A 25,918-nucleotide genomic window follows, 5' to 3' on the forward strand; every position below is an offset into this window, starting at 1 on the left:
AGACATGCAAATGTCTGGGTGGGGGGGGGGAAACCCTGAAAATGCTGTACGCCTCCGATGAGGTGGCGGGTTTAGGAAGAAACAGCTGAGTCATGAACAGGAAGAACCTAGTAGGAAGCTTGCTTGACATTTCTCTTCATTAGTGTATTTTTCTGAGATATTCCAACACAATACTGCCACAAAAACGACCACAAAACTGCTAATAGACTGCACACAATTATATTTAAATTTATATTACTCTAAATATTACTCTAAACCACCTCCTGTAAACCAACTGTATACTGCTGTCTGCACTGCACTATAGTTCTTGTCCTGCCTATGCACCACCTGTCTATACTTTGTATATCACATTGCACTTTTCTGCTTTTTTGCACTTCTGGTTGGAAGCAAACTGCATTTTGTTGTCTTTGTACTCTGCACAATGACAATAAAGTTGAATTTAATATAAATCACAAACCGTGACCAGGCTGCAGCCACAAGACATATGACACATGTAAAACAATACAGTTTTTCTGCTCTTATTTTGGTGATAACTTACTTGCTGATATGGACACACACAGTATGAACAACAAGTTCAGGGACTCCGTAAAAAACAACTGTAAGAAACAGTAATATTGCGGCAGCTGGGGCGCCAAAAAATATTGAAAAATAACTTCGTAAGAATACAGTAAATTTCCATGATTAATATACAGTTTATGGCTTTAAATTTGACATGAAATCTTGCGAATTTATTAAGATAAATTTGCAAAAGTATTTTCATGTCAAAACAAATGGCCTACATTTTCTTTTTTTAAATGGTTATTCACAGTTACCGGTTTTTCATCTTCTTTAAAATTAAAATTGTAAATTCAGTGTTAGAATAATTTCATAAGATTACAGATTTTTTTTTACACTGTTAGGAGGGTAAAGAAGAGCCCAAACTGAGGTAGTGTCAGGTGGAGGAAAAACAGACAAAACAGAAATCATTCCAGGAATTTCCTGAAGATCGCAGACGGCCGAGAGCAGGTGTGAGATGTAGGACAGCCAACAACCGTACAACCACTCAGCGTCTTTCTGGCTTTTTTTTTTTTATCAGAGCGTACACCATTGCAGCAGCACGGACTCTGTCACTCACACCGGAACCTGTTGCTATGACAACTGTGGGTTTCTGTGGCAACAGTGGGAAATACTAAAATCAACAGGGACTGAGTCACTTCCTGTCTCGCACAATCCTTCCTCTTTTGAAACCTGCGAGCCCGCAGCGGGGTCGACTCCAGAGTCACAGAAAGCAATCAACACGCTCAGGCAACCACACAGACACGCGTGTGCACATGTGTGTGCACGTGTGTGCGCGCGTGTGTGCACATGTGTGCTGAGGAACACACCTCAACCACTATCTCATAAATTACAAGTATGAAATGATTGCAGATGAAAAGTTACAGTGTGCTAAATATAAATGTATGTTCTGTAATCATTTTCTTCACTTCTATTTCTGCCGTTACACACATCACCAACGTCTTCACACACCATGAGAATCGGTTTATGTTATTAAATCTTATCTCGAAGAAACCTTTCAGGAAACCATTTATGTTGTAGCTTCTGCACTATGTACTGTGTTACTTCATATTTGTTTACACAATCCTTGATTTCACTTACAAAAGAAGCCAAAAGTTCTCACATGTCAAATGGTGTTCGAAACACAAGCAGCTATGAGAGGACTTGGACAAAAATATCTTTTTTTAATATCAGATCACAGAATAAGTAACTGAGAATTTCAATGTCAACTTTCTTTACTTGACAGTTTTTCTTTTTTTTCTTTTTTATCTCTGTATTACACTTAGGTGCCCAGTACCAAGACAGCAGTGAGGTTTGACAGCCAGCTTGATCCCAGAAGAGCAGCTAAAGCCTGAGTGGGGGTGAAATAATTACAGATGCACAGATTACAACTTTCTAGTCCGATTCCGATTTTCTTTGAGTTAGGCCAGCCGATACCGATTTTAGCCGATTCCGATTTCAAATATTTTTGAAATCGGAATTGATTTCGCAAATATTTTGCACAGAACATAGAACATTTTTTGAACAGATAATGGATCACTATGAAGTAGAACTATATACATGATTCCTGGTGTGGGACACTCACACACATCTAAAGTGCAATGTTAGAACCGTTTCCTTCTTTTCACATCCAATATCCAACTAAAGAAAATGTGATTTGGGTTTTTGGTGTCGTCCCTCCACGCCCTACTGTCTCCTCGCAGGTGTTGTATGTTGCAAACTTGTTATCTTCTGCACACGCGCTGAATAACAGCTGACATGTTGCAGGTTCATTCACGACGTTCCCTACATGTGCGAGAATAGCGCGGACACGCGGAAAAGTTGCGCGAAAGGAAAAAGAGACCGTCTCTATCCGTGTGTGCGCGCGTCCTTGAGAACTGTGACTCGTATAACTTATGTTGTCAGTTAATTGTAGCGTTGACCTCCATGAAATCGCCATATGTCAGACTGACCTGCCGGTCGCCGGTCATGGCCGAGCACGTGAAAACCGGCCAATTCCGGTCACCGGCCGGTCTATCGGTGCATCTCTAGAAATAATCAAACTAAGCTGAACTGCTAATTACATCTGGATGGACGAGATCGCAGATGTTACAGTCAGATTTCAGTGACTAATAATAACAATACCTCTGTCCATACAGAGGACCCATTCGATGTCGGTGCTCACTTTTAACCAAATTGGACATCTGTATTCCTCACTGTGTGCTACTTTTTGGAAGGGAACATGAGGTTAGAAGGTGCTGTGGCACTAAGAAGTTGACCCAGCAGCCTGCTGTGACTGGATGAATGTTGATAGAAGAAACACGGAATTGACAAAGAATGTGTGTTTTGGTTAGACCGGGTGAACTCAGCCCGATCTGCCGGTGATTTGATTTCTCCCTGCAGCTCAGGCTGGAAACCTGTACGTTTATCTATCCTGCTTCCGTTACAAATCTGCGGGGACCAATCACAAACTGGCTTATCCACCTGGCGCGCTATTGGTAAGTTTAACACGATGACGATACAGAAGCTACCAAGCAGCTTTTTGTTTACATTCAACATGGCGGCCACCGAAGCGCAGCAACCCGTTGATGCCGCTGTCGCTGCTACATCACCCGGATCCTCGGTCTGATTGGTTGAAGGACTATCCAATTGCGTACAGAGTCATTTGAACTACGCCCGTTGATCACGCCTCTTGTGCAGTAGAAAATACAGAGCAGACTCCCCAGAGTCTGGTGATAGCCAGACTATGTTTTGGTCTCATCATGGCCGATACTCAATTTCTTTAATAAGGTCAGTATCGGCACTACCAATGCGGTGCGCCGGATCAGTGCATCCGTTTCTAAAATTGGCAAAACATGTTATTATGTCCACAGGAGAGCTAGTTTTTAATAGATTTCAGTTGTCATCCATTCACCAAATTGCATGAAAGCTGGCGTTGAAGCGATCAGTCGATCAGTCGACGGAGTTATTTTTCAAACAAAAAATGCCAAAAACTCATAGTTCCAGCATCTTCATTCTTGAGGATTTCCTTTCTTTCTTTGTCTTTTTTTTGATAGTAAAACTGCTCATCTATGGGTTTTGGACTTTTGGTCGGACAAAAAATTGCAATTGGCAGACTTCTCATTGGCTTCTAGGAATCTATGATTGCTGTGTTTCACTATCTTTTTGTCCATTTTGTGGACTTTTAATGGAGAAAATAATCTGCAGATAAACTCATAACTGTTAAAGTGCGATTTATGCTTCTGCGTTAAATCTATGCTGGAGGCACGGACCCTACGCCGTAGCCTGACGTGCACCTCTCGGAAAACGTAACTACACGTCGCGGCGCCGCACGTCTCTCGGCCGTGGCTTGGTAGCGTTGCTTTTCCCCGACTCATTTCCTGGTTCTCCTTCTCCATAAACAACATGAAATCAAGGAGAGGGTTAACTTCTCCTGCTCCAGATTTCTCACCGTGGTCAGAAAGAACAGGGGAGACACTTTGTTTCTATCACTATGACTCTAGAGTCACTACTCGCTCTAAAGCTAATCGCGTCACTCTCTCTCACTCTACCACTCACTCCCCACATGCACACAAACACACACACAAATGCCGGCCCTGCTATTCTCTTAAAGAGATCGACTCACACCAACGCATAAGTATAAACATCAGGCCACTTACGCAGGCTACAGCGAAAGCTCTGGGGGGAGCCTCCACAGAACCATAAATCAGCCTTAAAGGTCCCATGACATGGTGCTCTTTGGATGCTTTTATATAGACCTTAGTGGTCCCCTAATACTGTATCTGAAGTCTCTTTTATATAGACCTTAGTGGTCCCCTAATACTGTATCTGAAGTCTCTTTTATATAGACCTTAGTGGTCCCCTAATACTGTATCTGAAGTCTCTTTCCCGAAATTCAGCCTTGGTGCAGAATTACAGCCACTAGAGCCAGTCCCACAATGAGCTTTCCTTAGGATGTGCCATTTCTGTGTCTGTAGCTATTGAGGAGGAGAGAGGGGGGGGGCAAGGTGGAGGGTGGGGGTGTGGCCTTGACCAACTGCCACTTTGCTTGTTTGAAAGCCATGATGTCTCTCTCTCTCTCATGGGTTGGCCAAATTCTCTGGGCGGGCAAAGCAGAGAAAGGGGAGGTAACCTTGCTCCTTATGACCTCATAACAAGCAGATTCCAAAACGGCTCATCTGAGCTTTCATTTTGTCAAAGGCAGAGCAGGATACCCAGGGCTCGGTTTACACCTATCACCATTTCTAGCCACTGGGGGACCATAGGCAGGCTGGGGGAACCCATATTAAATGTTAAAAAAACCTCATGAAGTGAAATGTTCATGCCATGGGACCTTTAAGATGCAGCCTGAATGACAGATCCATATCTCTTTCTACACTATGTAAAAGCTGAGCCCCGGTGTGAGAGACAATCTGTTTAAGCGGCCTGCAGAAGTTCAGGTAAACTATCCTCCGGCTCTTACCTTTTGGCTTCCTCCAGGTGACACAGGTACTCATAGGCCATGTTTTGCTGCCGCTGCTCATCCATCTCCTCCGCTGTGAGCCGCTCCACGCCATCCAGGACAGCTGCAGCAGCCCAAAACACAAAGTGAGACTTTCAAACAGCAGCAAAAACCCAAACGAATGTCCTTCCCCAAAGCAATATCACAAGAAAACCTCTTGGATCTCTTGCTGAATTTACACCAAAAGAGCAAAAAAAGGAAATCGATGAATGTATTGCTCTTTACATTTTGGTTGATTTATGAACAAATTCGGGCTGTGCAATTAATCATGGCTACGATTTCGGCTCCCAACGATCACAAAAACAGTGTAATCGAGAAAAGCAATTATTTTGCACATTGCGTTTTGCAAGTCATTCATTATTTTGAATGAATGAATGAATGAATGAATGAATGAATGAATGAATGCTTTATTTAAAACATTTTAAAATAATAATAATTTTTAAAAAAACACACAGAAACAAACTAAATATTACTAAACATTTCCGGAAAAGGAATAGGAAGAAGCAAAATCTGATTTAATCCTACCCCCCCTTTCCACTACTATTTAATAATAATCATCATGATTATCTAAATGTTTACATCATGAAAGTATGTGTATGATATTTAACACGTTCTTTACAATTTCCTACATATGTATATTTACACGCCACAAGGTAAAGACATTTTTCCTATCTTTATATTGACCATAAAATAAATAAATAAATAATGTAATTAAACAGATCAATAAATCTGATAGTCAAAACCCTTCCTCCTCCCTGTATTTAGTGAAAACCATATTTTTGTTCTTTTTAAACTGGGTCATACTTGGACGCTGTTTGAACGATGGTCTCAATCCGTTCCGCAATTTCACTCCACATAAAAATACAAAAAGTCTTTAACGGTGTACGAACACAAAGACGTCTCATAAAGAACTCCCCCCTTAAAGTATACCCCCCATCTCTATTCAAAAATTATTTTTTGAATATTGCCGGGGAGTATGTTGTTTATTGCTTTATGCATTATTTGTGCCGTTTGGAAATGAACCAGATCATAGAATTTCAGTGAATTTTGTCTTGTGTTCTGAATGAAAAAGAAAAGTTCCAACGGGAAAAGTATGAAGGGAAATCTCACAGTTGAAGGTGTTTCCACTAGGGCTGCACCATAGGAGGAAAATATGTAATTGCGATTATTTTTGACTGATCATTGCAACGTGATTCACGATATTGAAGGGAATGATCATGTTTGTATCATTATTCTCATTTTCATTGACTAAAAAAAACATGTAAATGATTATAGTGTGATTTATGCGAGGATCTGTACCAAACAAAGATGTTTTTCTTCAGTCTGTAGGATAGGATGTGTAGGCCGGGACGTCTCTGCTGCACCACTATACTTCATTCAGAATGGTTTGACACATTTTGCCTTTAACAAATATAGCGCCCCTGTGCGATTTGGATATTGCACTAGTCCATACTGCGATTTGGATAAAATTGCGATTAATTGTGCAGCCCTACTTCCCACTGTTGATTTGTTTAACGGTTTCGCTGCTTTGTAAGTTCAATAACTGCAACATCTTTCCAAAAAAGTCAACGAGTGGTAATAACAAGTGGTAAATAATCGATTTCTACATTGACCAAAATGATCGTGATTACGATTTTTCTCCCATAATCGTGCAACCCTGTCACAAATAGGTGTTTAAGAAGGGGTTTCCTGGTTGCGTAATGAGGACAAAGTTTCCATCCAGCTTCCTAGGCCCCTCCACAGCTCCATATACACTGGAGGTGTTTTACATTCATTAGTCATCTGTGTAGCCAGTAAACACATGAGCTTAATGTGGCCCAGGGTTGTGGGACTGTATGATGAGGGCATGCCTTTGTCTTTCAATTGCAGCTTATTCATATACTGAAAACAAAAAAACAATGCAGGGGTTATGGGGCGATTCCCGTGAGAATACACAGAGTGGAGCCGTGATTCCTGCCTGCAGAGAAATGTTCCCCACACACAAGTTTTCTCCCAAATTATAGAGAGGGGGGATGGGGCACGGGAGGGCGCGCGATACAAAGAGGCCCCATTTTAGCCTCCTGTCAAAATCTGAGGTGGGAGAGTTCAGCCTGGGCATCCCGGGCAACATCAACAGGTAAATCCGGATTTCAACAAAAACTCAGCCCTCCATGCCATGAAACCTTGAGCACCAGTTTCTGAGTTAGTTTCGCCACTGATGTGTATTCCAAAATAAAATGAAATATTTGGATATGCCAGCTAAGCAAACTGCTTCTTGTTTTCCATATTTGATGGATAAAGGAGTGTAAAGTTCCACTGCGCAATACGAATGAAAGCTGGAGGACTGATTAGCACATTCTCTTCAAACTTTGCCCCCTAAATGGTTTAGATATTAATTTGATGGGCGGTGGTTATATTGTTCAAGTCCCCTAGCTGTCTTTGAAAAACTCAGACACAAAACTTATCAAAAACTTCTACATTTAGGAATATTCTGTCCAGTTTTCTACATTTGGCACAAGTACATGTATAGGTAATAACTTGGGAGCGTAAAAACTAACGTGTATGTGGAAAAAGTTGGGTAAACTGAAAGCGGGCCTCCCTCCCTCTGTACTCTGCGATGCGTTATTATAAAAACGCGGAAGTCATAATTAGGCTGCATCCATGCTGTCAGAAATAAAAACCCAATCCGACTGTGAGCGCTTTACAAATCCAACTTTTCTGGAAGTTTTGGGGGAGCGTTTGCGTGAAGCAGAGCGGTGATCCGAGCTGCTTCTCCCCCCTTGTAGAGGGAAGGCAAGCCGCCTGCCTGGCATCCTATAAGGTGGGCAGAAAAAAAGAGTGTGAACTTACAGCCATATCTCGGCCGGAGCCCGTCTGTCTCGTCAGAAGCTGACATCCTCCTCTCTTGAGAAACGCGACTCTCTGCGCCCCGGTAGAAAGTTTACGCACAGTTTTGGACAGTTGTGGTTCCCAAACTCTCCGGAGCGCCCCCCAAAAAAACACTCAACACGGATAGAAAACCTGGGAAGGACCTTTCGGCCCTCTTGTTCCTCCTCTGCACACTTTGACTGGAGACTTTTTCTTCTTCTTCTTCTTCAAACCTCACTGATGTCACTGGGTGTGTTCTTCCTAATCCTGAAGTATGCGTTTCAGGAAACGGAGTTCAGCAGCCTGCAGGCGGGCAAGCTGCTGGCGCAGCGCCCCCTGCTGTCCGCTGCAGGCACAAAAACTCCTCACGATCAGGAAACTGACTTCTAATGTAAAAAAAATCCAGTGGCAGAAGAAGTATTCAGATCCTTTACTTAAGTAAAAGTACTAATACCACACTGTAAAAAAATACTCTGTTACAAGTAAAAGTCCTGCGTTGATATGGTACTCTTTGGATGCTTTTATATAGACCTTAGTGGTCCCCTAATACTGTATTTGAAGTCTCTTTTATATAGACCTTAGTGGTCCCCTAATACTGTATCTGAAGTCTCTTTTATATAGACCTTAGTGGTCCCCTAATACTGTATCTGAAGTCTCTTTTATATAGGCCTTAGTGGTCCCCTAATACTGTATCTGAAGTCTCTTTTATATAGACCTTAGTGGTCCCCTAATACTGTATCTGAAGTCTCTTTTATATAGGCCTTAGTGGTCCCCTAATACTGTATCTGAAGTCTCTTTTATATAGACCTTAGTGGTCCCCTAATACTGTACTGAAGTCTCTTTTATATAGACCTTAGTGGTCCCCTAATACTGTATCTGAAGTCTCTTTTATATAGGCCTTAGTGGTCCCCTAATACTGTATCTGAAGTCTCTTTTATATAGGCCTTAGTGGTCCCCTAATACTGTATCTGAAGTCTCTTTTATATAGACCTTAGTGGTTCCCTAATACTGTATCTGAAGTCTCTTTTATATAGACCTTAGTGGTCCCCTAATACTGTATCTGAAGTCTCTTTTATATAGGCCTTAGTGGTCCCCTAATACTGTATCTGAAGTCTCTTTTATATAGACCTTAGTGGTCCCCTAATACTGTATCTGAAGTCTCTTTCCCGAAATTCAGCCTTGGTGCAGAATTACAGCCACTAGAGCCAGTCCCACAATGAGCTTTCCTTAGGATGTGCCATTTCTGTGTCTGTAGCTATTGAGGAGGAGAGGGAGGGGGGGGGGTGGCCTTGACCAACTGACACTTTGCTTAAAAGCCATGATGTCTCTCTCTCTCTCTCATGGGTGGGCCAAATTCTCTGGGCGGGCAAAGCAGAGAAAGGGGAGGTAACCTTCCTCCTTATGACCTCATAAGGAGAAGATTCCAGATCGGCCCATCTGAGCTTTCATTTTCTCAAAGGCAGAGCAGGATACCCAGGGCTCGGTTTACATCTATCACCATTTCTAGCCACTGGGGGACCATAGGCAGGCTGGGGGAACGCATATTAATGTTAAAAAACCTCATAAAGTGACATTTTCATGCCATTTTTACTTTAAGTAAAAGTATGTAGGGGAGACCAGGGATAGTTGTAACATCTTTTTGACATTTCTGTCTACTATCTGGGAGCTCTTTTAAACCAGTGGGTTCAAAATGTGATACAAACTAATTACATGTGTCTGATAATAAGTGGTGTAATTATCTATGCAACCCAAACAGAAAATGCATGGATTACTCTCAAACACAAGGAGTAAAATGGAACAATTTACCCCATATCCTGGTTAGTTGTACCATGCCCAGGGGTAAAATATAACATCATGAAATTAAGATTATGACAAAAACTTGATATTGCAACTTTTATTCAACACTTAAATTACTTTTTAACATAATATGTGTGTGTATGTGTTGAGAGGCACTCCTCGGTCCGTCTTTCTTTTCCAAAACTGACATTTAAAGAAAAAACATAAATACAACCAAAAGATTGCTTGCGGTAGGTTATAAGGCAAGACAAGGCAGCTTTATTTATAAAGCACATTTCAGCAACAGGGCAATCCAAAGTGCTTTACATAAAACATTAAAGACCAGTTAAAAACGATTAAAAGATTAAAAACGGATAAAATACGAGAATAAAATTTACAGTGCAGTATAAGATATTAACAATTATTTAAAGAAAGGCAACATCAAAAAGATAGGTCTTCAGCCTTGATTTAAAAGAACTGAGAGTTGCGGCTGACGTGCAGTTTTCTGGGAGTTTGTTCCAGATATGTGGATCATAAAAACTGAACGCTGCTTCCCCCTGTTTAGTTCTGACTCTGGGGACAACAAGTAGACCTGTCCCAGACGACCTGAGAGGTCTGGGTGGGTCATAATGTAGTAGCAGATCAGAAATGTATTTTGGCCCTAAACCATTTAGTGATTTATAAACCAGTAAAGGTATTTTGAAATCAATTCTTTGAGGCACTGGAAGCCAGTGTAAAGACTTCAGAATTGGAGTGATGTGATCCACTTTCTTGGTCTTAGTGAGGACTCGAGCAGCAGCGTTCTGAATCAGCTGTAGCTGTCTGATTGATTTTTTTAGGGAGACCTGTAAAGACACCGTTACAGTAGTCAAGTCTGGACAAAGCATGGACAAGTTTTTCCAAATCCTGCTGAGACATAAGTCCTTTAACCCTTGATATATTCTTAAGGTGATAATAGGTTGACTTTGTAATTGTCTTAATGTGGCTGTTGAAATTCAGGTCTGAGTCCATAATTACACCAAGATTTCTGGCTTTGTCTGTTGTTTTTAACATTGTCATTTGAAGCTGAGTGCTGACTTTTAATCATTCCTCTTTTGCTCCAAAAACAACCACCTCCGTTTTTTCTTAATTTAATTTAAGAAAGTTCTAGCACATCCAGTCGTTAATTTGTTCAATGCACTTACTCAGTTTTTGTACTGGACCCTAGTCCCCTGGCGATAAGGTTATGTCAATTTGTGTGTCGTCCACATAACTATGGTAACTTATTTTGTTGTTGTCCATAATCTGAGCCAGTGGAAGCATGTAGATGTTGAACAGAAGAGGCCCCAGAACTGAGCCTTGGGGAACTCTGCACATATTTTTATGCTCAGATGCACAATTACCTATAGGTACAAAGTAGTCCCTATTCTTTAAGTAGGATTCAAAGGAGTTTGGTACTGAGCCAGAAAGGCCAACCCAGTTTTCCAATCGGTCTAGTAATATGTCATGGTCGACCGTATCAAATGCAGCACTGAGATCAAGTAATACTAAGACTGAAGTTTTACCACTATCTGTGTTTAAGTGGATGTCATTAAATACTTTAACAAGAGCCGTCTCAGTGCTGTGGATGCTTTTTCAATGATTTTACTAAAAAATGGAAGGTTTGATATCGGCCTATAGTTGCTCATTAGTGTCTAGATTGTTCTTTTTCAAGAGTGGCTTGATGACTGCAGTTTTCAGGGCCTGTGGGAAGATATCTGAAAGAAGAGACGTGTTTACAATCTGTAGGATATCTGAAGCCAAACAATTTGAAACATTTTTGAAAACGCACGTTGGTAGAATATCAAGGCAACAGGAGGAGGTTTTCAGATGATGTATAATGTCCTCCAGGTCTTTATGGTTGATCGTATGAAATTGCGTCATATTGGAATTTGTTACTGTACTTGATATGGAGGCAGTAATCTAATTTTCTGAATTTTGTCTCTGAAGAAGATGGCAAATTCATTGCAGGCCTTGGTAGATAAAATTCCAGATGCTACTGGTACTAGAGGGTTTGTTAACCTATCGACAGTAGCAAACAAAGCAAGTGAATTATTATTGTTTCTGGCGATAACGTCAGAGAAGAAGGTCCGCCTTGCATTCCTCAGTTCCAAATGATAAATGCGAAGTCTCTCTTTATAGGTGTCATAATGGACCTGGAGATTAGTTTTTTGCCACCTGCGTTCAGCTTTTCGACACAGACAACTTTGACCTTAGTGGGAGCAATGACATCACTAACATTTGCAATTTTACAATTGAAATTATCTACAAGCCCATTGACTGAGAACCAAGAGAGGGTGGGTGTGGAGGAGAAAAGCTGAATTAATGTTTTACTGGTGTTTTCAGTGATATAGCATTTTTTGATTACTTTTGTTTGGACACTTTTGTGCACAGAGATAGTGACGTTAAAGAAAACACAGGAATGATCAGAGAGAGCAGCATCAGTCACCACAACCTTGGAAATGTTCAGACCTTTAGAGATAATCAAGTCCAGAGTGTGCTCTTTCTTGTGTTTGGGCTCCGTCACATGCTGAGTCAGTCCACAGTTCTCACAGAACACAGTTCTTTGGTCCCTCTTTCCTGGGGGTTGTCAACATGAGTGGTAAAATCACCAGCAATAACTACACAGTCAAAGTTAATACAGATTATAGACAGCAGTTCAGTGAAGTCATTGAAGAAGGTTGCACAGTATTTAGGTGGCCTATAGACATGTAGAAATATAGCTCGAGGGGAGGACCTCAGCTGAAAGCCACATATTCAAAAGAAGCATAATTTCCATAAGAAATGTGTGTACATTGGAATGAGTCATTAAACAAAATTGCGACTCCACCTCCTTTCTTATTCACTCTATTCTCACTCATAAAACTGAAGTTAGGAGGAGCTGACTCGATAAGAACAGCAGCACTGTTATTATGGGCTAATGGTTTCAGTTAAAAACATAAAATCAAGATTGTGGTTAATAGTAAAATCATTGATTAAAATTGATTTTCCTGCCAGACCTGGCGTTTAGTAAGACTAGCGTTGGTGTGTTAAAAGAATTATCTGCCTAATTATTTGGGACAGGCTGTGGCTGACGAGGAATGGATGCTAAATTTGCTAAGTTAAGTGCTTCTTCTTACTTAGCGGAATCACCATTCTTTTTCTGTTATGTATGACAACAATTATTTAAATTATATATTATTACATTTTTAAAATACACAGCATGCTTTTTAATGATTTTTGCACATACGGCAGAACAGAAAATTGTCAACTTTTCATGAAGTTACCAGCTAACGTTAGCGGTAGCTAGCTAGCTTGGTTGGTTGCTTGAGACCATAAACTCATATGAAAATGTTTACTGAGGTAATAAATCAAGTGAGAAGTAAGCTCATGTTCTCATAGAATTCTATAGAAACGGACTTCTTTTTGGAGCCAGTGGAGTCGCCCCCTGCTGGAAATCAGATAGAATGCAGGTTCAAGGCACTGTTTTCACTTCACTTCTCTATTACTAAGCTCTATTATTTTTTACAGTCTATGTTTTTATATAAAGTTGTGGCGAGTTTCCACTGGATCTATTCATCTATTCTAACAGCAAATGGAATTTAAACTACATGTATAGCTCTAGTAGTTCATTCTGATGGATAGGCTATGTCCTACTGACAGAATGAGCTACCTACTACAAACTACATTTATAGACGAAGTAGTCCATCCTGATAGATATTTCCAACCTGACAGAATGAGCTTCCTTACTTTAGCTGCATACAGGAAGTAGTCCATCCTGATAGATCTTTCCTTCCTCACAGAATGAGCTACCTTACTTTAGCTGCATTTATAGTAGGCTAGGTAGTCGAGTCCATTCTTATAGATAATTTCTACTAGAAACTAAGTGTAGTTGGGTTTATCCACCCGTGACATCCGTGCCCACAGCCGTCCCCCCCCTGCAGTGGCCTCTCGGGCGGGGCTATACGAGTCAATATAAGAGAGGAGTGGGTCCGGTGGGTGGAGGTAGAATCTCCTTTGGACCTGCTGCGACCCCTCTGCTCCTCCTATAGTCCTGATCTGCTGCCTCCTGCCTCCTGCCGGGACCTCCGCCCTCCTTGCTCCTCCTCCAGCACCAGCACCAGCGCTGGGACCAGCACCATGGATAGCTCCGGGATCGGGATGCTCCGCGGACTGCTGTTTGTCGGCCTGCTGTCCGTCATCTGTCACGGCCAGGCGTCCCAGGAAGTCTCCGCAGAGGACTTCGGAGTGGACAAACCCGAGCCAGCCGCAGACAGAGACCTGGTCAGTATGTGTAGCTGCTCCACACATATGTTAGTTTATGGAGGAATGTCAACAGGGTTCTAAAAATTAACTTTCGCCAAATCGGCTAGTGAATGTCCAAATTTCACCAGCCACTCAATAGATTAGTAAGTAAGTAGAGCGCATTTAAACATACCGTAAGATGACCAAATTGCTGTACAAAGAAGCACCAAGGTGCTGATAACAATACAAAACACACACACACACACACACACACACACATATATATATAAGCATCCCAACAACAACAACAACAAGCAGCAATTTAGAAATACATAATTATAGACATGACAGAATGAGCCATTAGTGTAAAAAATGTGTCTTTAGCCTAGATTTAAATAGAGAAATGGAGGGAGCACATCTGATATCTATAGGCAGCTGGTTCCACAATCGTAGAGCAGCAGCAGCAAAGGCTCTGTCACTTTTTAGTTGAAGTCGAGATCGGGGGAGGTAGAGGAGACATTTGTCCTCAGATCTAAGAGACCTCATTGTTTTTTAGGCTGGTGAGTGAAGCAAATCTACTAGACACTTGCATATTTTACCAGCATTTGGCTGGTAGATAGTGCTAATTTTGAACCCTGAATGTTAGTAATCGTGGGGCAAAAGATTAAGATCCCTGATGGGGATCCCAGTGGTCACGTTTCTTAAACCTTTTAGAATTAATAACCAGTTTAGGATTGTAATTCGATCCAAGTAGCAGTCAATTCAATTCAAATAACTTTATTGATCCCCTGGGGGCAATTTAAAAGCACGAGGAGTAGTTCCGAAGGATAAGTAAATGAATATAATTTTAAAAAGTCAGAATCTGTAGCTACATCCCAACAAGTGTTGGGGTTGTATATATGCGTACAGGCCTAAAGGCTACACATCCTCATTTTCTTTTATTTGGATTTCGTAGAATTAACAAATGTATCATTTCTTTTAGTTCAGCTTAATAGGAAACAGGTAGAAACTTGCAGGAAACATTTCAAATCATTTTGTGTTTTGTTACTCAGCCATTTCAAGAGATGCACTAAAACTTTTGCATGTAAACGTTTGGCTTTGTTCAGTCTTAACAATGATGATACACGTGGACATTTTCTGAAAATTTTCTTAATTGCTGATTGCATGATTGTTAAAGGGTCTTAATTTATTCACTTAATTTTCAACTGCTCCTAAACTCTTCCAACGCTTCACGCTGTGCAGCTAATCCCTGTTCAAACCCCACAGAACATGACTCTGACTTCTAGTAGAGAACTTTCCAAATACACCAAATATATCTGGCTGAATTCTGGGGAAATGTGTGTAAAATGATGCACAAGGCATCTCAAATATTTCCATATGATTGAATGCAGCTCTAAAAAGCACATCATCTTGAGTTTAGAAGAGTCTTATAGCCTCAACGAAGACTTACAGATACAGAATATTGTATATATATGATACTGTCTTTGACACATTCTCCTGATGTTTTTTGTTTCTGCGATCCGATCTCTGCTGAGCAGGTCGACGCGCTGGAGGCTCTGCTGGGCAGGATGCACAATCGGATTGCCTCCACTGAGAAAAGAGGAAGCATCCCTCTGGTAACTTCACTTTATTCACTATATTTATGCATAATGCACCTTTACATTATTCCCTGTAATTAAAAACAGCGGTGTAGATTAGATTAGATTAGATTAGATAATACTTTATTTATCCCACAATGGGGAAATTCACTTATTACAGCAGCAGTTTTTCCACAATAATAACAAACCAACAAACAACCGAACAAACAAACAGGCAAACAACAGACAATGAGCAAAAAAAACACTGAATGAATGTAAAGTGGCATTATATAAAAAGTATTTAAGTAAAGTGAGGTGGCCATAGTGCAAAAAAAATACTGTAATGGAAGTAAGTAATTGACGTGAAATTAGATTGATATATGTAATTACATAACAGCGAAAGTAATTAACCATAATATAAATTATATTTATATTTAAGTGTGACCATAATATAAATAATATTGAAAAAGTAAGTACTTGGAATGGAAAAGATATAAATACAGATGGAAAAATATAAATACAGATAATAAGAAATATATACATAGAGCCATGCTGAGTGGTGGGTGATTGAGACAGTATAATGTATGTATAATGTAGTGATTTGTTTAAGTCCTTCCTGTATGCTCTGTACATCACGCCACTGCTGTTTAATTAAACCAGTTAGCAAAAGATACCTGCCAGTAATTAAAAGATAACCAGAAAATGCCAACAACAACTCTTTTACTCGGTGCAGTTACAGACTAATTAAGATCGCTGACCAGCTGAAAGAGTGGGGCTGGAAAAAGCTAGAAAAACCTTTTTCAATCCTCCTGAAATTAGACAGAACCAACTAATGAACAGGATGTAATTATTTCACTGGAAAAAAGCTGGACTGATTACCATCTCACCCTCATTCTCTGGCGTCAAATAAATCAGAAAAATGAACTGAAAGTGGAAACAACTAATCAAAGCGAATTCAATCATGAATAGAACCGGCCTGTGTAGGGCTGGGCGATATGGGGAAAATCAGTTATCACAATATTCTTGACCATGTACATCGATGTCGATATGGCGACGATATTGTAGGGTCAACAGTGGGTGCTTTAGAATAGGGCTGCACGATATGAGGAAAATATGCAATATGCGATAACGTTGTAAAATATCGCGATAACGATGTTACTTGCGATAAATGAACGGATATTAAAGTGTAAGGCAAGGCGAGGCAGCTTTATTTGTATAGCACATTTCAGCAACAGGGCAATTCAAAGTGCTTTACATAAAAACAGATACATAAATAAAAAACAGATAAAATACCAGAATAAAAGTTACAGTACAGTATAAGAAATTAAACATTAAAGAGCAGTTAAAACAATTGAACGAGATTTTAGGCTGCTAGTATGGGACAATGTATAGGCACTCAGTTCTGCATTTCTGCTGCTTTCAGTATTCTGCTAAAATACAACACATTGCTTGTTGAATTTAGAACAAATGACAGGAACTCATTTCCAGCATTCTTTTATTCAACAAATTGAACATTGAATTGAATATAAAAGGCAGTACTAAAATAATGTGCAGTTTTCTATTGATATTTTCTTTCACCTAAAACAAAAAATCTGTTTTGCATCTATAGCGATATGTGGCAGACTTTGGCGATGTGTATATTGCACCGGTTGATATTGCGATGACGATAAAAAAACAATATATTGTGCAGCCCTATTTAGCAAAATATCTTCACAATTAGATTTGTGATAAATAATCATCATTACCATGGACAGAATGACTAAGTGGGTAAAGGCAGGTAATAGAACAGCTAGAACAGTCTGGTAAGTTCAGAAAATGACATCACTTTACTGGAATGAAGCCTTTAAAACCAGGAGAAGACAACTCTTGTGTCATATCACAATATTACAATGTAAGCCAAAATCTAAGACGATATCTAGTCTCATATCTCAATATTGATATAATATTTATATATTGCCCAGCTCTAGGCCTGTGCTAGTATTTGCTCTATACATTAAAATGAATCCTCTGAGGACAAAAGATGCACCGGCGAGTCCAAGCGATATTTGACAACACTCCTACTCCAAAAGCGATATCACTACATGTCATTTTAAGATATTTATTTATTATTTTATTCAGATATTACGCTACTTTTGTGAACCCAAGACGTTTGTACACTCATTTTAAGCCCCAAAACAGTTGCGTTTAGGTTTGTTTTCGCAAGAGATTTGAGAAATTTCAAAAAGCGAACATCAACTTTTCAGCTTTAGGGCCAAATTATCTCTTTACCACATTGCTCTGGAACAAATTTGGGCCTCAAGCTGAGTTTGCTTTGAACATTTTGATATGAAACACATGGGGGGATCCGGTTCTATGCAAATATCCTTGAAATGTGAATTTTAAATGAAAGTTTAAAAATGCCCTTAAGACCTCAGAGGGCCTTGCTGCCCGTGATGACGTTGCCAAACATCATTGTAATTTTGGAGACCTTTTACAACCGTATTGCATAGTAATCTGAACGCTGTGAGTACCGTTTCTCTCTCCCTCCTCCCGGCAGTGTGTGATGGGTGACCGGTGTGCCATGAAGTACGGGCCTCGCATCGGGAAGCTCTGCGACTGCGGCAGAGGAGCCAACTGCAACTCCTACCTGCTCAAATGCCTCTGAAGCACGGAGGTTTTTTTCTTTTCTTTTTTTCGCAAACACAGCATCACTTCTGCAGGAACGAACTTCCTTCCACAACCTCAGCAGGCTTCCAGAAACTGGATAAATAATAATAATAATAAAATAACCCTGACTCTCTGAATCTTAATATCGGGCTCTAATGTCATCATTTATATTATATGTTCTGCATCTGTGTTGTTTTGGCAGCTGTTGCCTGAGGATGAGCATGCGTTATGTATTGCTAAAAGTCCTGAATATTTACTGTAGCATGTGAATGTTTCATTTTCAATAAACCCATTTATCAACACTTCTTCTTGTTATTTTATTTACTCAAAGTTTACTCATAGACTGGTAGGATTTCTTGCTCCATGTTGGGGTCATTTGTGTTAGATTTCAGGGATGAAACGAGTTTTAATTGCAATAACACTTTGGAATTTTGCAGCTGTATTTGCACATAAATGAATTCATGTATCAACACACGCTGCCAGTTGTTAACTGTAACTTTATTGTAACTGCTTGTCCTTGTTGGGGCTTTTTGCTGTCTGCCTTGGAGGAGGATCCTTTCTTAAAGGAACACGTTGACTTATTGGGACCAGTGTTGGGAGTAACGGCGTTTAAGTATAACGGCGTTACTACCGGCGTTATTTTTTCAGTAACGGAGTAATCTAATTAATTACTTTTTCCATCGTTACAACGCCGTTATCGTTACTGAGAATGTAAAGTGGCGCGTTACTACAATTTGGTTGAATGAAGCCACGCTACATCCTGTAACGCCCTGCAGCGCCCTGATATGACATGAACTACTACGACTACCATTTGAAGTCACTTTTCCATTATTAATGTGACTATTATTGCCTCTGTTCATCATACCCCCCAACCAGGCTTTGGCTACACACCAGCTGCCTGGAGAGAGCGGGGGGCGGGGGGGATGATGACACCGTTGCAAATGCGATGATGATTGGCTGGGTGGGCGGACGCCCTCCTCACGCTGTCTCACTGCACGCTCTGACTACCACTGAACACAAGCCAGCGACAATGGCGACGAGCCAGGGAAATTCAAAGGTAGCGTTCTCGAACTGGAAGTACCGGCACTACTTCTCGCTCATTGAAATTAAAGGCAAGAATGTTTATGTAACATGCACGCTACGTCCAGGAAAAAAGACTTTATCCACGTCTGCCTGTATATAGTGTTTTTATTCTTCTTCGTTAATATAAACATCTTTGACGTTAAAGATGTTATAGAACGTAATAGCGTTATAGAACATAAAAAATAACGTCACAGTTACTTTGCTGAGTAACTTATTACTTTTACAATGTGGTAACTGAGTTACTAACTCAATTACTTTTTGGGAGAAGTACTTTGTAACTGTAACTAATTACTTTTTTAAAGTAAGATGACCAACACTGATTGGGACTTTAGGTTATTCACCGTATCCCCCAGAGTTAGATGAGTCCATACATACCCTTCTCATCTCTGTGTGTTGTAACTCTGTCTGATGCACCCACTGCTAGCCTAGCTTAGCACAGATCCTGGAGGTAACCGGCTCCATCTAGCCTACTGCTACCAATAAGTGACAAAATAACGCCAACATTTTCCTATTTCCATGTTGTAAATGTAAATGTAAATGGACTGTTTTACATAGCGCTTTTCTAGTCTTAACGACTACTCAAAGCACTTTAACATAGTACAGGAACCATTCACCATTCACACACATTCACACACATTCATACACTGTGGCCGAGGCTGCCATACAAGGTACCACCTGCTCATCAGATAAACATTCACACACATTTACACTCCGATGGCGCAGCATCGGGGGCAACTCGGGGTTCAGTGTCTTGCCCAAGGACACTTCGGCATGGAACTACAGGGCCGAACGCTCTACCACTTAGCCACAGCCGCCGCCACAGCGTGTACAAATAACAAGGTCACATGACACACAGCCATCCTCTAACCGTATACATACTGGGAACTATATTCTCAGAAGGCGAAGCACTGCTACTCTCTGCTCCTCACCACGGGGCTTCTCAGGTGCTGCGAGCAAATCACTCCGCCCAAGTAGCAGAAGTAGCAGTGCTTTGCCTTCTGAGAATATAGTTCCCAGTATGTATACGGTTAGAAGATGGCTGTGTCTCATGTGACCTTGTTATTTGTACACGCTGGGACTATACAAATCACAACATGTAAATAGGAACATGTTGGCGTTATTTTGTCACTTATTGGGAGCAGTAGGCTAGATGGAGCCGGTTACCTCCAGGATCTGGGCTAAGCTAGGCTAGCGGTGGGGGCGTGAGAAGAGAAGGGTATGTATTGACTTATCTAACTCTGGGGGATACGGTGAATAAGCTAAAGTCCCAATAAGTCGGCGTGTTCCTTTTAATAATATTGGGATTAAATAATAAATTTAAAAAAAGAACAACAACATTATAAACACTTTAACACAAAGCAAATATGATTTTAGGACATGAGTTTCAAACTGTCATCACATTCACATTTCCGACTACTTAAAACAATATTTCACTTGTTAAAGCGTAACTCTCGCCAAAATGCAACCTAGGGTCTTTTTGTGAATGTACCCGAGTCAAACTTTCGTTTAAAAGCATATTTAGGACGGAAGCGCCACTTTTAAGATTCACCGTATTTTAGTTTTTTGGTCAAATGACCTTTTGAATGGGAGTGATAGGGGCACTTTTATGCTAGCCTCAAAATAGCTATTTTTAAAACACTAAGAAGGCTCGACACAACATGAAACTATGCTCGAAGTATCACCAGGGGCTCTACACCTTAACGCAATCATAGACAACACTGGTTGTGTACCCAGAGTTTACTAAAAAGAAAGTTTTTGAGCAACTCACCGCAGCTGTTGTTGTTTCCGGCCGCAGCCATTTTGTCAGTCAAAAACAATCGATTTCCGAATGCAACGTAACAGGGAGGAGAGTAAAGACGGAAAGCTCCTAAAGCTTAGTTCCATATAAATGCACGGATAAGTCGTTGTTTTGTCGTTATTGAAAAACAATATTGACCTTGTAGTTGAAAAAGGAACCTCATATGGAGTCCGTTCATTCGCATTCGGATATCGACTCGTTTTGACTGCCGAGGTGGTAGTGGCCGGAAACAACAACAGCTGCGGTGAGTTGCTCAAAAACCTCCTTTTTAGTAAATCTGTGTACACAAAGAATGTATGCTTGCGTTAAGGTGTAGAGCCCCTGGTGATACTTGAAGCAAAGTTTCATGTTGTGTCGAGCCTTCTTAGTATTTCGAAAATAGCTATTTTGAGACTAGCATGAGAGTGCCCCTAGCTCTCCCATTCAAAAGGCCATTTGACCCAAAAAACGAGAATACGGTCAATCTTAAAAGTGGTGATTTGGTCCTAAATATGCTTTTAAACTAAAGTTTGACTCACGTACATTCACAAAAATACCCTAGGATGCATTTTGGCGAGAGTTACGCTTTAAAATGCAATTTCGCATTCAAACACACAATAAAAATAAAAATGTTCAACATGTACCCTTTGACTTCATGCAAAGGTTTGTCCAACTACATGACAGTAGACATGAAGTGTACTCACAAGGACAGTATCTGTGTAAATGAAAACATCAGAGCAACTGGAATCTGTCAGTACTCCTGCACATGTCTGTCATGCAGCAGTCATCATTTTTCTTCTTCAGTCAAAGTCAGCTGGCGTGGTCCCAGATGACTGTCAGGCCTACTGCGGTCACTTGAAGATGTTCACTTTCACAATGAATACACATTGAAGGCCTGTGAACTTGTTTTTATGATGACATGCATGATTATTTTTTGGATGAACGTTTGTCTTTAGGTCAAATTTGACCAGTTTTCTAAATTTCTATATCAGAAATATGGGTTTCTTTTTAAGTACCCAATTATAATTACCCAAAAATAACATGGATGGTTCCACGCAACGCGCTTCGCACATACAACAAAAGATCGGATCTCTACTTACAGTGAATTTTAGGGTGTTTGATTGAATTTTTTTTTGCATTTGAAAATTTTTTTATCCTGACTGAAGTTTGACATATACCCTTCTGTGATGATCCTTCCTTTAATAATAGTCTAAATAATTCATAATTTTTGCTTTTTTAACTCAACAATTACATATAATTTCCTATAAATGACATTTATTGACCATGAATTCCAAAAATAGGTGTAAAACTAGTAATACGTTTGTGTTAGTGGTGTTTATACTGTACATGGGAATGAAAAAAAAGTGTTAAACGTCAAAAAATGCGCCAAAAACATTGAAAAAACATTGAAAACGCAAAAAAGGTCAGAAAAAGTATTGGTGTTCAGTTTTGACCCAGCAAGTGCATGGTTGAATGGAAGCGACAACACAAGGGTTAAAGGTGCAGTAGGTAAGACTTATAAAACTAACTTTCTGTCATATTTGCTGAAACTGGCTCCACCTACAGCCTGTAGTGCGATTTGCAAAAATCCACTGCTCTCTGTTCAGATGCACCAATCAGGGCCAGGGAGGATGTCTAACTGCGTGCCAATCACTGCTCATGCACACGCATTCATTCTCCCTTGTGGGGGGAGGGGCTTAGGAGACCGTTTTTGGCTTTAACAGAAAGGGGGGAGGGACTGAGAAGTTGTCGATGTTCAAATTTTTTGGCTAAGTCCTGGATCTTCACAGTCCTACCTACAGCACCTTTAAACCGGCTGGATGGGATTACACCCAGACAGTATTTTGCACTGACATACTGTATTTTCATAGACATGGAGGCTGTCCAATCCTGACGGCTTACCAACATCAGCATATCGTTGCTGTTGGGTGAAAACCTTGCATGTCTGAAACTGTTGTTTTACAGGAGATAAAAAAATAAAAGCATATTTTTCAAACGTTTTCAGATAATATCCCTTAGTCACTGTTTAAATATGTGTGACGTAAATGGGGACCAATAGCATTGATTTGTGAAAGCAGTCACTCATTCAGGTGAAGAAACTGCAGTAATTGTGAGGGATGGAAACTACATCAATAAGCAGCTTTGGGCCTAGAAACATAAAGAAAAACTCCCCATTTCATTCATCTAATGTTGACACTCTGTACTGTGCAGCAACATTTAGTATCAGGATCTTTGAGGAAAGCCCTTACTTTTCTCTGCAGTAACTTTCTTTATCTCAGCAGCTTGTTGTAAGTTCCAGTCTGCTAATCTCAGATTTCTTCAGAGATTCAAACGAATCAAATGAAAACAAAATGGCAACGTTTAGGCTACTTTTGTGCAGCTTTACCTAAACAATCTTTGAGGAAAAAGGAGTCTAAAGAAATGTCATCCCCCATCTCTCTCCCAGCTTTCCTGTCTATCCACTGTCACTATAAATAAAGGCAAAAAAGCCCCATCAAATAATCTTAAAAAAAAGAGAAAGCATAATTTGTTTTAGTGTCTGGGAAATTGAAACGACTTGTTTCCTGTAAAGGGAAACGACGTCAGTGGGCCTCGTTTAAAGCTGCATTCATTGATTTTGGCCGACTCCACAACAATCAGACAGACTTACAGCTGCGCATTTACACATCCAGCAGTTACGGAGCAACATGATGATTCACTGGGGGTTTGCACCTGATAAATGATGAGTCCAATATTCTCTCTCTTTTAACTCTGTTTTTGGTCTCTACCAACTCCTGAGGGAAATATCTGTCTCTTAAGCTGCTAAATGCTCCACTATGGGGGAGGCCTCTAGCTCACCCAATAGGAGTGTGCGTCCCATGTAGGCTGAGTCCTTTGCAGCGGCCCGGGTTCGAATCCAACCTACGTCCCTTAACGGTCCACAATCTGGACTGTGGTCATAACATCTACATCTTATAACTTATTCCCTGTTATATATTGTTCTTAAAATATATTATTTCTTTTCTTGTTTGTCAAGCAATTCAGTTATGTTTACATTCTTGTCTTTTCATAGTCATAGTTAATATTTAATAATAAGCTATTGCACTGCTCAATCCCTGCACTGTTCACTTTTGCACTACCACCATTGCACACACTCTACCATAGCACCTTATCATGGTCATTGCACCACATGGTCAGTCCATACCAGACCTTTGTAATCACTTCACAAATTGTTAACTCTTTACATTTATGTGAGTGATTTTTATATATGTGAGATATGTGTGTATGTGCGTTTATTGTGTTATGGTTGTCTAAGCTACTGGATGCCTAAAATTTCCCTTAGGAAATTTTTCTCCCCCTTTCCTGTCTGTCCATTGTCACTATTGAATAAAGGTAAAAGCCCCCCAAAACATCTTTAAATGCTTGACTATGTTCACCAGCTAGTCTGCTTTTTGCTGCGTATTATCAGAGCTTGTTTGCTGTAAATGGCGTGTTGTGTTACATGTGTGTAAAATGTGTTACGTAGGGACTGTTCTGGTTTTAAAAAGCCCTCTTAGTCGCCTACATCAGTGATTCTCATTTGTTTCTGTTGTTTATATGTACCGTCATTTAGTGATTGTTCCTTCATTAATGTTTTTTCATACAGTATAATTTGGGAATTGTTTTTATGTTTGTATTATTTATTTGTACTGTCATTTTTTAGATCGTTTTTATTTCTTTTCATTTGTGCTGCTATCAGGGCGTCAATGGAAAAGAGAGCTTGTCTCAATGGCCCTACCCTGAACAAATAAAGGTTATAATAAATGTTACACAGTGGGAATTGATCTTTTTTAAAGTCAAAACATACAAACGTACCAAACACTCAGCATGAGAGCTAAGCCTTTCTGAAGCCACGATGTTGCATGAAAAGGTTTTGCACTTAAGACAAACCATTCTTGGGTGCCTGGCTAGCTCACCCGCTAGAACACACGCCCATGTACAGAGGTTCAGTCTTCTTCGCAGCAGCCACGGATTTGGTTTCCGACCTGCGGCCCTTTGCTGCATGTCATTCCCCCTCTCTGCCCTTTTGTGTCTAAAACTCTCCTTTCAGAAACAAAGGCCTGAAAATGCCAAAGAAACAATCTTTAAAAAAAAGTAAAACCATGCTTGAATTATTGAAGACACTCTTTTAGAAACTGACCTTTCTTAAAGTTTTACTCCTGCCTCCCTCAGAGCCTGTGGTGCCCACTGCTGCACACATTAAACCACAGCCTGTTCATTCACAGTGTTTTTGCTGTACTTCACCACAATCTGAGACAAATTAAAGCCAAGCATCCAGCTGTGACAAAAGCCACGCGTCTTCCAAATAATTAAAAAATGCTGAGCAGATCCGGCTCGCCGACACATGTGGCCTGGAGCCAGCAGATACGTGCTTTTCATTTGTCCAAGCCGGAAGTCTTAATCCGCAGTGCCATAAAAGACTGAAGAGCTCATTTAGAGGTCCTTTGGCTTGTTTTGGCTTTGGGGACAAGATAGGAGACAAACTGCAGTGTAATGTTTCCCTCGTTCAATGCCTGAAGCAATTTAGCCTGTAATAAAAACAAGTCAATAGTGAATGAAAAATGTCTTCATTGTTGAATTCTGCTTGGCTCGAGCTTTTTCTCTTCTTGCCTGTAGAACAAAAGGCAGTGTGGTATTATATTCAATAAGTCATCATATTCCACGCACTGATGAGCACATTATGACAATCTTCCTGTTCCTTAAATAATACCTAGTGGATTACATTAGAGCCGCAGTTCTCTCATACATTACAATATGTGTATTTAATAATGGCAATATTTATATACGACAGGAGCAAAGATGTGTGCATCTCAGTTTATGGAAAATGTGACCTAAATACAGTAGGTAACACTTAAACACTAAACAATCTAATAAAAAAACATTATTTAATAGAATTAAAAGTATTAAAGGAGTTCACCAATTTAACATAGAGAGCCG

The 25,918-nt window shown here is 40.2% G+C and overlaps 2 protein-coding genes across 3 annotated transcripts in view; one reads left to right on the top strand and one right to left on the bottom strand.

Moving 5' to 3' along the window:
- The window catches only part of iqgap1 (IQ motif containing GTPase activating protein 1), a 73,619-nt gene extending 65,499 nt beyond the window's left edge, over positions 1-8,120 (bottom strand). The window contains exons 1-2 of the mRNA XM_039794807.1: positions 7,844-8,120; positions 4,976-5,078 (exon numbers count right to left, since the gene is read on the bottom strand). Of these exons, the coding sequence (XP_039650741.1) occupies positions 4,976-5,078; positions 7,844-7,889 (149 nt within the window). The 5' untranslated portion in view covers positions 7,890-8,120. The remainder of the gene's footprint in view (positions 1-4,975; positions 5,079-7,843) is intronic.
- cartl (cocaine- and amphetamine-regulated transcript-like) lies at positions 7,008-18,404 on the top strand. Of its 2 annotated transcripts, none has more exons than XM_039794808.1 (4): positions 7,008-7,130; positions 13,562-13,918; positions 15,418-15,495; positions 17,993-18,404. In XM_039794808.1, the coding sequence occupies exons 2-4, from the start codon at positions 13,775-13,777 to the stop codon at positions 18,098-18,100; spliced, it is 330 nt and encodes a 109-aa protein (XP_039650742.1). In that variant the 5' UTR covers positions 7,008-7,130; positions 13,562-13,774; the 3' UTR covers positions 18,101-18,404. The 2 variants fall into 2 exon arrangements, with proteins under 2 accessions (XP_039650742.1, XP_039650743.1); XM_039794809.1 differs by having other exon boundaries at positions 7,046-7,130; positions 13,687-13,918.
- The last annotated feature ends 7,514 nt before the right edge of the window (positions 18,405-25,918 follow it).

This window comes from Perca fluviatilis, chromosome 3 (genome assembly GCF_010015445.1).
Source record: "Perca fluviatilis chromosome 3, GENO_Pfluv_1.0, whole genome shotgun sequence".
NCBI lineage: Eukaryota > Metazoa > Chordata > Actinopteri > Perciformes > Percidae > Perca > Perca fluviatilis.